At 38.5% G+C, this 14652-nt stretch overlaps 1 protein-coding gene across 1 annotated transcript in view; it reads left to right on the plus strand.

Annotated features, from left to right (window-relative positions):
• Bmp5 (bone morphogenetic protein 5) overlaps window positions 1–14652 on the plus strand; it is a 121415-nt gene that overhangs the window by 56869 nt on the left and 49894 nt on the right. Inside the window, exon 3 of the mRNA XM_050127291.1 lies at window positions 3246–3394. Within this exon, the coding sequence (XP_049983248.1) occupies window positions 3246–3394 (149 nt within the window). The remainder of the gene's footprint in view (window positions 1–3245; window positions 3395–14652) is intronic.

Consider the following 14652-nt stretch of genomic DNA (forward strand, 5'->3'; position numbering starts at 1 on the left):
CCCCTCCCCTCCCCTCCCCTCCCCTCCCCTCCCCTCCCCTCCCCTCCCTTCCCGTCCCTTAATGAAAAAACCTCTCCTACTTGATTTTGTAGCCACTTAAGCCCCCAAATTACATGCTATTTTCCCTTTCCAATCTATCCACTTTCTCATTCACCTCTCAACCAATTGCATTTAGATTTCTAAAAGTCCATTTATTTTTTCTATCATCCATTGATAGCTTCATTTCCCAAGGAGCTTAGGGACATGCTTTCTTTCTTCCTGTTTTCCTTAGTATTTTATATTAGTGAACTCTGTTTCATGTGTGAAAACTTCCAAGTTAAGTGATCGTTGATTTCTTGACGTTGCTATTGTGAAATACGAAAAGTGTGGGCACCTTGAAACAACAAGAGTTTATCCCCTTTCAGTCAAAGGATTGGCACAGTGGTAGAGCTCTTGGCTAGCAGGCATGAGGTCCTAAGTTCAGGAAAAAATGTCAAATAAAAACAGTGAGACCGAGTGACAGGTTTATTTTAGAGTGTTCATAGGAAACGACTGGACTTTTCTACTACTCCCGGTGATAAAAGTTCTTGGTAGAGAAATTTTATACTTCAAAAGAATTCACACCTAATTTTGTGTTGACTTAGAGAGGGTTTATTTTAAGTTACAATCATGAATGGAATCACATGAATGAAATCACAGAATGGCCGTCATTGTATTCATTGATAAAATACGCGATTATCCTGAAGCAAATTTCATTGCCTGAAGGCAATGTAGAAGTTTTTCTATGAAGAGCAAAAGGAGAAATAAAAGAAATTCTAAGAAGAAAATAGTTTTGTTCAAGAATAGGAAAACATGTTGACACTTATGAAATCAGTTGAATATCTATTACTTCAGAAGTAAACTAGAAATATGGATTTTTGAAACCACGCTTCTTTGTAGATTTGTCTTCTAGGGCATTACAGTTTGTGTCAGTGAAATGCAGACACTTAGAGCTTTCTCAAGTCCCATGCTATGATCCCCCCCTAAACATATGCATCAAATCTATAGTTATTCCTGACACTGAATATGTTAGAAAGATTTGTGAATTGATCTTGAATGGTACTTTTTCTTTTATGAAAAGATGATGTCATACAGTTTTAAAATAATAGAAAATATCATCTAAATGTCTACCTACAGAACATTGTTAATTTAACTTATTAAATTACCTCCTTTGAGGGCTCTGGGGAGATATCTCTGTTGGTAGAGTGTTTATCACATAAGCTTGAATACTCAAGTTTGGATCCACACACCCATGGTAAAAAATAAAAATAAAAAGCTGGGTGTGGTGATGCACACTGCAGTTCCAGGGCTGAGGGGCAGAGGCAGGAACATCTCTGGACCATCCTAGCTGACCTCTTAGAATCGATGCTCTCTAGGCCTAGTGACAGACTCCATCTCAGAAAATAAAGTGGAGCGTGATTGAGGAAGGTACGTGAAGTCAAGTTTTGGTCTCCAAATGCACGCACATGCACTTACATGGACACGTGTACATAAACATGTGTGCATACAGAGATACACTCTAAACACAAAGATACTTATTTTTATCTATTGTTTTCTAAGAGCTTCAATGGCTGGAGCTATCAGCTTTGTAGAAATTATTGGGACACTATAGCGTATTTCAGAAGAGAGCTGTCTTGAAAGCTGTGCAACCCTTGAGTCTTTTCCAAGACACAGTGACTCCTGTTTAACCAATAAGCAGTGTGGTTCGTTAAAAAGATTACAGCTTCAGAGACGTGTATCAAATGGCTCAAAACTAAGGGCAATCCTAATTTTCTCAGATTTTACTTATTCTATATATCTGATGGCCTTCTCGAGTTAGGAAAGGCAAAAATTTGATTGACATTGTCTAATGAGAATGGATAAGATGGATCCTGAAAACTCAAGTGGCACCGTGTGGCGCTGCTCTGCCTTCACCTCTTTCTGCTCATCAGAAGTTTGTAATATGCCATACCTCTTCCTGCGTCATTTCTCAGTGTTTGCAGCCTTTATCTGCTAAGTGTGCTGAGTATGTATAGTGTAATATTAGGTAATTAGATGATTTGATTATCATATCCACTGAATTTAATTTCTCTGGTTACTGAGCGAACGACATAGATCAAGTAAAATTGAAGAAATGAAATATTGACTTAGAGTTTCACTTTCATGTTTGTTAAAAATACAATTTTTGAGTTTTCTATGTATGATTGATACAAATTTTTGTCTTTATTTTTGAGACACCTCTGAAGTGGCATTCTGCAACCTATTACAGCACAGCTTTACTTTTATCTTTATAGAGTGTGCTCTACAAAAGATGTGGAAGAGTAGAAAAATCCATTTAAAAAATGATACTAGTGGTTTTTGTTGCTGTTGTTGTTGATCTCTTTTTACTTTATGTTGGCAGAGTTTTGGTGTTTTACAACTGATTCACCTGAGCCCCGATTTCATTAATAAGATGAAATGCCAGGAGCAGGCACGTTTAGCTCACCGTCTGATGGTGGTAGGGAAAGAACATATGAAACCATTCTCTACAATCCAACAGACATATGCTCATAACTTAATAGCACAGTCAAGATTCAGGATCCCGTCACAGATGTTAACTCTCACACCGTTCTGATTGTTCAAGTTCCTTTGTGCCTCTCTTCAGTGCCGTGATTGTTGCAAGGGAATGCTGACTCACAGAGGAAGTGACAGCCTACCGCTGTGGGCCGTGCCTCCCCACTCACGAGACTCACCTCTTCATAAGGTGGTACACTTAGTGACTCCTTCTGGACTTCATTACCCATAAAACTATTATATTAAAAATGTGAAGTATAAGACAATTAGCCCTAAACCAGATGCTGACATATCCCCTGCCCGGGCTCCTCCGAGAGTCTGCACTCATCCAAATTGGAGCAGCTACTTTCGTTTCTGTCTCAATTCATTTTAATAATTTTCTTTTTTTTAAGGGGTACTAGCAGATGTTGGTTGGAGGGAGCCCTGATGACCGGGGAACAAATTAAGACCATTAAGTTAGCATGAAATGACAACGAGAAACAGAAAAATAGAAATTACTTTCAGATATTCCTAATAGGTCCCAGGTTTGGGTTGGGAGGTGGCAATGTCTTACTGTTCATCATTGTGCGTCCTCTGCTCCCTCGTTCTTTAACTCCTGTTACTTTAAAAGGGCCTTTAAAATGTTTTCACGTTCATAGGAGAAATTATGGGCTTCATTCAAAGCGTTCATTTATTTTTCATTCCTTTCTCCTCAGGGATGCAGATCTCTTCCTGCTGGACACAAGGAAGGCGCAAGCGTTGGACGTGGGCTGGCTTGTCTTCGATATCACTGTGACCAGCAACCACTGGGTGATTAACCCACAGAACAATTTGGGTTTACAGCTCTGTGCAGAGACGGGAGATGGTAAGTCCTGACCTAAATGTTTACAACGGCCTTGCTTAGACCCATGGCTTTTTGTGTTATTTAATCAATGCTTTATACCTACTCATAAGGCAATACACTTTCGGATAATGCCAAATGTTGATAAATCAACCCACGGAGCTGTACTTATCCTCTATACATGAACTGACTGGATTTGGGCACCAGTGGGGGCATGGTAAACAGTAGACACGACTTCTGCTCTAAGGGGATTTTCAGGGTGGTGCTAAAAAACCAGCAACACTACTGAAGTATAACCAATACGAAGAGTGCTATGGACCTATGGCTTGGTTGTGGTTATGGGGACACATACAATCCCCCCCCCCCCGAACATGGTAGGAAAAAAAAGAGAACTAGCAATTAATAATACAAGGAAGGAGAAAGGATGGAGTAATTGCCATGAAAAAAAAATTGCCCAAAGTTGTGAACATGCTGTGATATTTGGTGACAATTGTGACAATTGTTCTAGTGTCACCTATAGAAGGGGTCATTTTAGGAACCTCAGACAAAATCCTAATACTTCTGTGCACACATGTTCACCGAGGACCTACTATGCCTGTGCACTTTGATGCTGGAGATAACAATGGCAGTAAGCATACGCAGAAAAGGCTTCCTGAAGTTTGCCATGAGTAAGACCCAAAGCGGTGATCACTTTGTCATGATGGTGACGTCACTGAGTCTGCCATGGTGTAGAGAATAATACAGTGAGTGGAAATAAGCTATAATCCTCAAGACAAGGAAGATACGATTAGTGGTAAAAGTTATAGGAATGGACATTTCAGACAAAAGGGTCAGACTCTGTAGACTGTATAGCAAGAACCTTGGCCCCATCAGATAAGGACAGAGATGCCTAAGCCAGTTCTTTTCAGAGCCTTGTTAGCCTTTGATCACATAGAGTTCAAACATTGTCATTCAAATCTAAGCTCACTCAAAATTATATTTGTCATGATGGGACGGTAGAAGCTAATTATTCAATTGTATGTTAGGCTTGCTTTGCAATTTTTAAACATTTAAAAATACCCTCTGTGACTATCTATTTTCTCAAGCTCTATATCCTTCTAACATTGCACTTAGGTTCAGAGAGCATGGATTTAAAGGTTATTTGATCAGAAGATGTTTTAATTTAAGTTTCACTGCCTTTGCTTTCTCCCAGAATCAGGCATTGCATCTGGAATGTAATCTATTTAGTTCTCCTGCTGTGGTAGACTGTTGCCTTAATGGACTCCACACTTACACTCAATTAGGGTCTGTCTCGGTCTCTTTCAAAGAAAGTAATAGCTGTATGTATTAAGATTTCCTGGTGATCCTGGTTCATTGATAGTCAGCCAGCTTTATATCCTGTTTGTGACATCATAAATAATGCTCTGACTCCAAGGATTGTGTGTGGAACGAGGTTGATAGCCACAAATTAGATATATCACAAGGTTAATCAAGCAAATGTTTCATGTGCCTTCAGACCTTCATCTAAGAAAATAGTTCCTACCAAAAGTGTTATTGGATAAAGCCTTGGACTCTTCTGACTCCAAATGAAAACTTTTCCACAGATTTTTATTTGTGATACCAAAATTAAAAATTTTGTAAGCAATTCAATTATGTTGGATGGTAGGATGTTTTCTAATTATGGATTTTAAATTATTGTTGAAAACCCTCAAGTTTAAGCATTATAAATGTAAGCCAAGGAAAAGAATATATTTAGGTGAGTTTCCAATAATTCTCACAGCCTTAGATTACTGAACACTTATGGTCAGAAATGTGACTGGGAAATCAGCATTGTGGGGGTGGGGCCCATTGTTTCCTCCTTGGTATGTGGCCCAAAGGAGAGAAATTAAATTAGTGGTGTGTACTTATCCAAGTGTTCTCCCAGGGGATATGCCTGAAATGTCTAACTAAACAAATCAAGAAATCTATGAAACATGATCAGCCTGTTTGTTTTCTTTTAATTTCCACTCCTTCTCTTACCACACATGCATTTTCTGAAGTTTTGCTTTTTTTTTCATTCTTTGCCTCTATTGCTTTTCTATTTATTTCACTATTTATACAATTTAATTTCTGCTCTACTGTCAATTTCTTTTCTCTCTAAGAACTTTATATATTGAGTTTCTACTTGCCCATATTTATTTCTCTTATACTTCACAAGTAATTATGCCTTCAAGAATTATTATATTATTTATCGTTTTGAGCCTAAAATAAACTAGCATTAAAGTCTTTCAAATACTTCAAATTTTTAGAATTTGAGTGTTAATTTGGAGCCTACTTTTGATAGTTTTCTTTGTCTCAATAGAAGTCTAATGTGAAGAATATTAAAATAGTCAAATGTGACAGGCTCTCTGGTCTTTCACACATAAATAATCTTTAAGACTTTTGTTAAAAATAAAATAATAAAGGCCATAAAGGAAATGCTTATTTAATATGATCACACTGGTAAGAGGTTCAAAGACATTTTGTGATTCTTGCCCATCCAAGTCTATCTCCAGGGTCTTGACATGAGGATAAGGTTTAAATAGGAAGTGAGGGATACACACACTTAACAAAGCGTGACTACCAGGTATGGTGACTCGTCCAGCACTGTCTCAGGAACAAGCATTTTCTTTGACGTTAGTCTCTATTCCAACATCATCTGGCAAGTTCTTTATTTGGCTGCCAGCAGGGCTTTGGCACTTTTCTCTTTCAGCAGAAGATTTTTGAGAAAAATCTCATTTCTTGGGGTCTATTCTTTCAATGGTATAAATGAGGGGAGAATAATGATCTCTTTACCATATTAACCCCCTAATCCCATACAGGCTAGATATGTTTTCCCAGTCTTGGGGTAAAATATGTATAATGCTTGAGGCTCAGCAGTTAAAAGCACTTGTTGCTCTTGCAGAGGACCTGGGTTCATTTGCCATCACCCACATGACAGCTCACAATAGTCTGTAACTCCAATTTTGGGGCTGTTGACCTCTTCTGGCCCCCATGTGTACTTCATGCATGTGGTACATGGACCTATGTGCAAACAAGCCATCCATTCATATAAAAATAAAATAAGTCTTTAGAGAAACGTGCCTCTGTTTGAAACAAATATTACAGGCAGAATATACATGAGAGTTAATGTTAGAACATATTCAGTTAGCAGCAGGTTACCCTGTATAAGAACTATTTCTGTACAAGCCCTTGGCAGCTCCATCTTGTTAGTTTGACACAGAGTCTCACAGTGGAGCCTAGGTGTTCTTTAAACATATGATCCTGCTTCAAGTTTCCAAGTACTGAGATTGTAGGTAAGCACTGTCATGCCTAGGATGACTTTGGTTCAGTTCTGGCGACTTCCTTTCTTGTCTCTGACCAGGATTCACAAAAACAACAGTTTAACGATCTAGTTGCTCCTTTTTTTATGGTCCCTCATCACTGGGACCAGATTTGATTTTTAACCAGAAGTGGAGTATGTATGGCTTTGGAAGACTGAGGACCCTCCTGGTAAATTAGTTTTATTAACTGCGGTCTCATAGCAAATATATATGTGACATTATTTTCCTATAAATAGAAATAACCAGATGTTGCAGCTCTTTACAGTCTTACTCACTCCCAATCATGGTGTATGTTCGCAGAGTTCTCAATTAAATTTTATTTATCCTTTCCTGTAAAGAAAAGTGGTAAACAGAACATTACTTCAGAGCCAACAGACCATCATTTATTTGTAATATTACATTATGAATGTACTTTTTAAGCAAAATATTTTGTTTTGTTGAGGCATGGCCTTATGTATCCCAGGCTGACCTCAAGTATATTAGGTGGCCAAGGAGACATTCATTGTCTTATCCTCCTGCCTCCACTTCTGAAGTGTTGGGATTAAGATAAGTGCCACTATCTTAATCCCAGGTATATGTGGTGTTGGGATAGAATTCAGGCTTTCCTGCATGCTAGACAAAAATTCTATTACTGATTTGCATCTACACACCCAGCTTTGGGGTAGGATCTCAAGAAACAGAGGTGAGAAGAGAGAGAGAGAGACAGAGACAGAGACAGAGAGAGACAGAGAAAGAGAGAATTTTGGTGGTGTGAGGAGTGAGGAGTGGCAGTGGGAAGTGGAAGGAACTGGAAGGGTGATTTATTATTGATTTATTCCTGGGCAAGGAAACAATGTAGAGCGTGGCAATGGTGTGTTCTCTCGGGAAAGTTAGCCATCTAGGGCTGGGTAGAGCAACTTTCATGCACAAAAATGGCTGCAGATGCTATTAAGAAGGTGAACAAAATCGTAGAAGGAGCATGGTGTCTACATCAAGCATAGTCTACTCTTGTGACTAGATCATGGGTCATAAGAAAGTATAGCTATCACTTTTATCAGTCAAAGGAATCAATTTGGATTGCGTGTTTGAATGAATATCCGTTTCATAGTGTTAGAAAGTGTGTGTCTCCCACTTACGGTTGTATCTGCCATGCTTGGCACAACGGACAAATGTATTAAAAAAACCCTTATGCCGCAATTAATGACCTGACTTCCCAAGACCTGTATGGTAGAAGGACTGAATTGATTCCTGCAAGCTGTCCTCTAACCTTCAAGAATATTCCATGGAACGCACAGCCCTCAAACATATACACATGCACACAAAACTACATGAATAAAATGTAATAAACTATACTCGAAAAACCTACTTTGAAAGTTAAATAAGGCCTTTGTGGCCCACATGTCAACAAGAGTGAACCACAGTCTAGTTAAATAGCTTCAATCATAAAATGAGGAGAAAGTCAGTGAGATATACTATTGGATTTTATTTTCGCTCTTCTGTAAAGAAAAATGGTCTAAATATATTTTAGAAATCAAAAGGCTATTGAAATAAAAAGCAGCATTGTGACTCAGAGAACCTGGGGAAACTATGCCTGTTTGTGAAATAATCTTTTTAGAAATTTGACAAATGAACTGCAATGGATCTGTCATGAGAGTTTAAGGATATTTTGTTGAAAAATTTTCATGCTTAACAGATGATTTTTGGAGCTTCATTTGCTTGTTTCCACAGAACAAAGCAAATATTTCAAACATATCTTCTTTTTTTCTTGCAAAATCCCGAGACTCTCAGACAAATTATTTTATACAGAGTACAAACAAAATCATTGTCAAAGTTGTCCAGCATTCTTTCATTGACTACTAGTTTCTGTGGTAAAAATAAATGTTATTTTTAAATACTAAACTGGGTTAGATCTATAATGTAAGACCTCCACTCTCCCGAACAATTCTAATATATATATATATTTTTACACATATATACAGAGTTCATTAGATGGTAATTTTAATCCCACTTTTAAGACTTGGGTCTCCCTCCAACACTCCAACATGATAATTTTCCACTGTTTGGTACTTTGTATATTTAAACCCTCCAAGCAAATTAATTCCTTCTTTTTAAAACACAGATTTATAGAATAACTTAAGGATGGAAAAACAAAGATAGTGTTTTGGGGTTCATTAGAATGTTGGTTTAAAAGCCCTGTTTTCAGACATTTTGTATTTGGCAATACTCAGGTTGAATTTTGCCAATGACTTTTTCCTTTTTTTTATTCAAACTTGCTTGTGTGTCAAGGAAAATCCAACCCATATGTTTCTGATTCATTTGTATTCAAGTCATCAAAATGTTGCTTAGTTAGTTTACTGTTTAATGTCCCCAAACAATATAGCATTCTTCTAAAATTTAGCCTGTAAAGTCCATTTGCCTTTGAAGAAAGTCATGGGTCTATTATGACTATCCATTATGTCAAGGTAAAACTTTGGGCTTAGGTAGAAGTACGATTTACAAACTCCACTAAATTTTGAACCCCAATAAAAAAAAGACTCCTGAAGTATTAATCAAAATTAAATTCCATTGTAGTTGATGCAAGTCGAAGACAGAAATTTAGTTATAGTTTATAGATAAACTGGAATATAAACTTCTGACATGTAATTTAAATAAGATGAAAATTGAATAGTAGAAGTCCTCTAGATATGTAGGGTCCCTAGGAAGAAGTTAGGAAAATAGATGCTTTAGTTTGGATTTACATTGCTGTGATAAACACCATGACAAAAAGTGACTTAGGGAGAAAAGCGTTTATTTTAGCTTCTGATTCTACATCACAGTCTACATCACTGGGACGTCAGGGCAGGAACCTGGGCACTGGAATGATGCAGAGGTCATGGAGGAGTACTGCTTACTGGCTTTCTCCTCATGGCTCTTTCAGCCTGCTTTCTTGCTTTATTTATTTATTTATTAAAGATTTCTGCCTCCTCCCCGCCACTGCCTCCCATTTCCCTCCCCCTCCCCCGATCAAGTCCCCCTCCCTTGTCAGCCCAAAGAGCAATCAGGGTTCCCTGCCCTGTGGGAAGTCCAAGGACCACCCACCTCCATCCAGGTCTAATAAGGTGAGCATCCAAACTGCCTAGGCTCCCACAAAGCCAGTAAGTGCAATAGGATCAAAAACCCATTGCCATTGTTCTTGAGTGCTAAATAAGAAGGTGAACCCAAAGAAAAACATATAGGCATCCTCCTGAATATTAACCCTCATCAGGCGATGAAAGGAGACAGAGACAGAGACCCACATTGGAGCACCGGACTGAAATCTCAAGGTCCAAAACAGGAGCAGAAGGAGAGAGAGCATGAGCATGGAACTCAGGACCGCGAGGGGGGGCACCCACACACTGAGACAATGGGGATGTTCTATCGGGAACTCACCAAGGCCAGCTGGCCTGGGTCTGAAAAAGCATGGGATAAAACAGGACTCGCTGAACATAGCGGACAATGAGGACTGCTGAGAAGTCAGCCTGCTTCCTTATACGTTCCAGGACCACTGACTTGCCCAGGATGTGGTACCACTCATACCGGCCTGGTCCTCCCACATCAATCATCAGTCAAGAAAATGACCCACAGGCTTGCCTGCAGGCCATGTGGTGGGGAATTTTTCTCAGTTGAGGTCCCCTCTTCCCAAATGCCTCTGGGTTGTGTCAAATTAACAAAATACTAGCCAGCACAACTGACCCCTTGACAACTTTCACAAAACATGTAGTTCTTCAACTACCACCTTTCCTTCCTCACTTGTCGTCAAGAAAGTATGTTAATATTAATACTGCAATATAAAACATTATCTCAAATTTTAAAAGCCACTCAGCATTTAAAATTTCAAGCGCTTCGAAAGGTCATTCTCTTGAAAATATACACAGTCTCCCAGAAACGCCAAAGTTCTTCTAAAATTACAAAGTCTCTTTTCAAAGCTCAAAGCCAACTGTGGGCTCCTGTCAAACCAAAGTAACAAGTTAAATACTTTCTTATTTCAAGAGGGAAGAACCAAGACACAACCATAATCGAATAAAAGCAAAACCACACTTTGACAGTAAAAAGATTTCAGCGCTGAGGTCTGGGACCCTTTCACAGTCCCCGGAACCCCAAGGCTCCACTTCTCCAGCCCACAGCTTGCACCACATTGCAGCCCGCCTGACAGGCTCAGGGCGGCTTCCCTCCATGGCTGCTGCCGTCCTTGGAGCTCATCCCATGGTACTGGAATCTTTAATATGCTGGGGTATCTACTACAAGTAGACTGCACCTCACCGATAGCCTTTCATGGGTTCTCTTCAGGCACCCCGACCCTGCCACACAGTGCAAGCTCTCAGTTTCCCCTGACTCCTTCAACTCGGACTTTTATTGCAAGTAAGACTGCGTGTTTGACAATGGTCTCTTTCAGTGCCAAGCCTCAGTGGCTTTCCACGAACCTTTCATGCCTTCAAAATGAGAACTACCTCAGAGATTCTAATACATTGCCAAGTTCGGTTGCTAGCCCAAGGTATTGCCTTGGTCTCTTTGGAGCACAACTTCTGTGTGCTGACACGGAGGAAAACACTTCCCAGAAGGTTTATGCTCAATTATGTTGGTCTTTTCTTAAGCACAGCTGATTCTTAGCCCCAGCTGTCCGGTATCAATTTTCCCAGCAAAGCAAAGGCTTCACTTTAGTGGTTCTTAATTCAAAATATCATATAAATGGCCCTGAGAGTCTTAAGGGACTCTTAAATGTCCCTCTGATACTTTCTCAGTCAGTCCTCCATTGGCTGTACTGCTCTCAGAATAATCTAAGTTCCCACAACAGCCCATTAAGCTCTGAGCACTCAATGGTTTTTCTAGACCTAAATTCCAAATTCATTCCATAATCTTTCCCAAACAGAAGGTGAAGCCTGTCACAGGACTAGCACACTCCTGGTACCAATTTCTGTCTTAGTTGGGGTTTTTATTGCTCTGATAAAACACCATGACCAGAAACAACTTGGGGAGAAGAGTTTATTTCAGTTCACAGTACCACAGTACAGTTCTTCACTGAGGGGAAGCCAGGGGAGGGATCTGGATGCAGGAGTTGATCCAGAGTCCACGTAGGAGAGCTGCATACTGGCTTGTTCCTGAGGCTTACCCAACTTGATTTGTTTTGCACCCAATATCACCAGTCCCGGGGTGAGCTGAACCCTCTTGCCTCAATCATCTAACAGGAAAAATGCTTCAAAGTTTGCCCGCATGCCTGTCTGGTGGGGGATTTTCTCAGCCGAGGCTCCCTCTTCCTAAACGACTCTAGCTTGTGTCAACTTGAAAGAACACCAGCCACCATAATAAGATTAATATATTAACTCTGATCAAACATTTACAATTTTAGTCATAACAGCAGTGAAATGAATGTAATAGGGACCATTGAAAGAAGTGTGGAGCTACCTTAGATGGAATCGCCTGGCACCCAGGAGAGTAGGAATAAGTCTTTTGTTCCCTCTTGGGATGGAGGTACTCTGACTGGTACAACTTTATCATAGGAAAAGCTCTTTCAGGACAATGGTAGAAAAGATAATTTAAATGTGTCTTTTCAATAAATTCTTAAGAGATGGCTAGTTCATAGAGGAGAGGTACCACTCTGAAGGTAAGTTAGGGGCACACTTGTAGGCAGGGCTTTGTTTTGCTTGTTCTTGGTTTTCATTAAGTGTGTTCTCCATCACTCTGGTAAGACACTTTTATATATGGCTCAACCAAGGATACAAAAGCAATGGAAATCAACACACTGAGTCATGGGGCATTGTCAACTTGTGCTTACATTGTTTGAAATTTATAGGCAATAAAATATCATTGTATTAAATCCTGATGTGGTAGTTTTTCTGAGTGCCAACATTTTTTTTTTCTTGGAAAGAGTAAGTTATTTTGGGGCAACTAATTGTATCAGAATGATAAGGGAGTTAAGATCCTTGTCTCTCAAAAGGACACAACACACACACGCACACACACACATGTACAGACACACGTATACACAAATGCATATACACACATACATCTGTGTACATACATACACACATGTACAAATGACTAATTTATGAAAGGCTGACTTACTTTAACATTGTAGACATTTTTAATCCAAAGATGCCTTGATATAAATTAGTATTTGAGATTCTGATTATGCATTAGTAAACCTTAAACATTGAAACCACTTCTTAAAGATAATAGGATACCAATGGTTTAATAATCCCAGAGTCATGGTTCACAAATTCCTCACCATCTTTGCTAAGGAGCAAGTACTAATGGTTCCTAATGTATGTAGCGCTGTTAGTTTTAGAAAGTTATGGAGTGTCACCAGTATATAATGATATTCCCCATAAAACAATCAGAAAATCCCTGGGCATGGTAGTACAAGCCTTTAATCTCAGTAGTTGGTAGGCAGAGGCAGGCAGACCTCTGTGAGGTAGAAGGCCCACTTGATCTACACGGCAAGTTCCAAATCATCCAGGGTTACAATTTCCCTTCAAAAATGAAGAGCTTTCATAACTAATTGGAAGAACTTTAGAGGAGTCCCTGCGAGTCAGGGCAGCTACTGTTGTGCGTTTTTCTGTTTAGATGGTAGCCCAGGCTGGCCCATTTATCTGCTTCTCAGATATTATCACTTTTTTTGTTTATTGGTTCACATAAGTTTTCTTTATTCTATTTTCATAGTACAATGAGTTCGTGCCCATGTTTTCCACCAAGATTATTGTGACAACTTAAAAAAAGTCTTTAGGTTTCAGAAAATGAAGTTGAAGTATTTTAAAACTTCTATTGCCCAGGCTTTTCTTCTTCTCTAGTCCCTAACTTTTGAGTTTTATTTTTTGTTTCTGGAATTTCAGAACTATTATGATGATGCTAATAAGGGCTAATAGTTTACTTTTTCTATAACTTTGAGAGATTAAAAATATTATATTCTTCCCTCCTAAATGCAGAATATTTTAATACGCCAATAAATTACGTCCCCAATATTGCATAGTCCTATGTCCCATAAATATACCTGTTAACATCAGAATTTCCAAAAATTATGACGACTTTTGATATGTAGCATATATATAATTGGAAACATATATGGCAGTATTTAATGGTTAAACCTTGATCTAAAGGTTAATACCTTAAACTAATGTTCAAATTACCAAATTTACATTCTAAAGTCTGGTTTGTGTGAGTGAAGATTGATTCTTATGCACTATCTAAGTTTAGCATACTGAATCTATTTTTTTCTGAATCTGTTCTTTTTAAATAGAAATTTCTGGTTAAGACAATTTATTGTTTTTTCCTAATCCTCCTTGGAGTGTCACTTATACCTTAGGTGACCATAGCCATGTAAGTCCTCTGTGTTGCCAAATGGCTATTGATCTGTTTTAAGGGTAAGAGGACCTATGTGACTGATCAATCTGAATATTATCTGACAGAGTTAGTAAGTAGCAGAAGAAATTATAGACCAAGGGTGATGTTTTCCTTTTGTCACTATTGTTTGGAATGCAGTATCTCACTATTATTTATCCAAGTTCAAAAAGTTGAATTATGTCTACTTAAGAATTTTAGAAAACATTTAAAGATTTAATAGTGTCCCTTTCCATTATCTGAGCCTTATCTTAGAAAGCAATTAAGTCATTTTTTATAAGCCTATATGACCGTCTTTTGGTAAATTTATGGTAATGAAATGACTGTTGGTTTTAAATAAATAAGTAGCGAGTCTCCAAATCCCAAGACTGACATGAACTACACATGTTGTTCACTGTTCCAGGTGGAAAGGGAACATACGCTGCCATTCTTTGTTCTAGATGAATATGCCTTCTGTGTATTGTTTAATGCTGAGGATAATTAGAGCATGAGTTTCCAATGAGTGTATAAGAATAAATGAAGTGGCAACTTGAAAAAGCTTTATCTTTAAATACCCTAAGAAATAGAATCCATAAATAAAAGTAGATAATTTTGTTATAGTCTGGACACTAAATGAATGTGTAAAACAAGCAG

Source organism: Alexandromys fortis, unplaced genomic scaffold (assembly GCF_014885135.2).
Source record: "Alexandromys fortis isolate MF-2015 unplaced genomic scaffold, M_Fortis_MF-2015_v1.1 scaffold_22, whole genome shotgun sequence".
Taxonomy (NCBI): domain Eukaryota; kingdom Metazoa; phylum Chordata; class Mammalia; order Rodentia; family Cricetidae; genus Alexandromys; species Alexandromys fortis.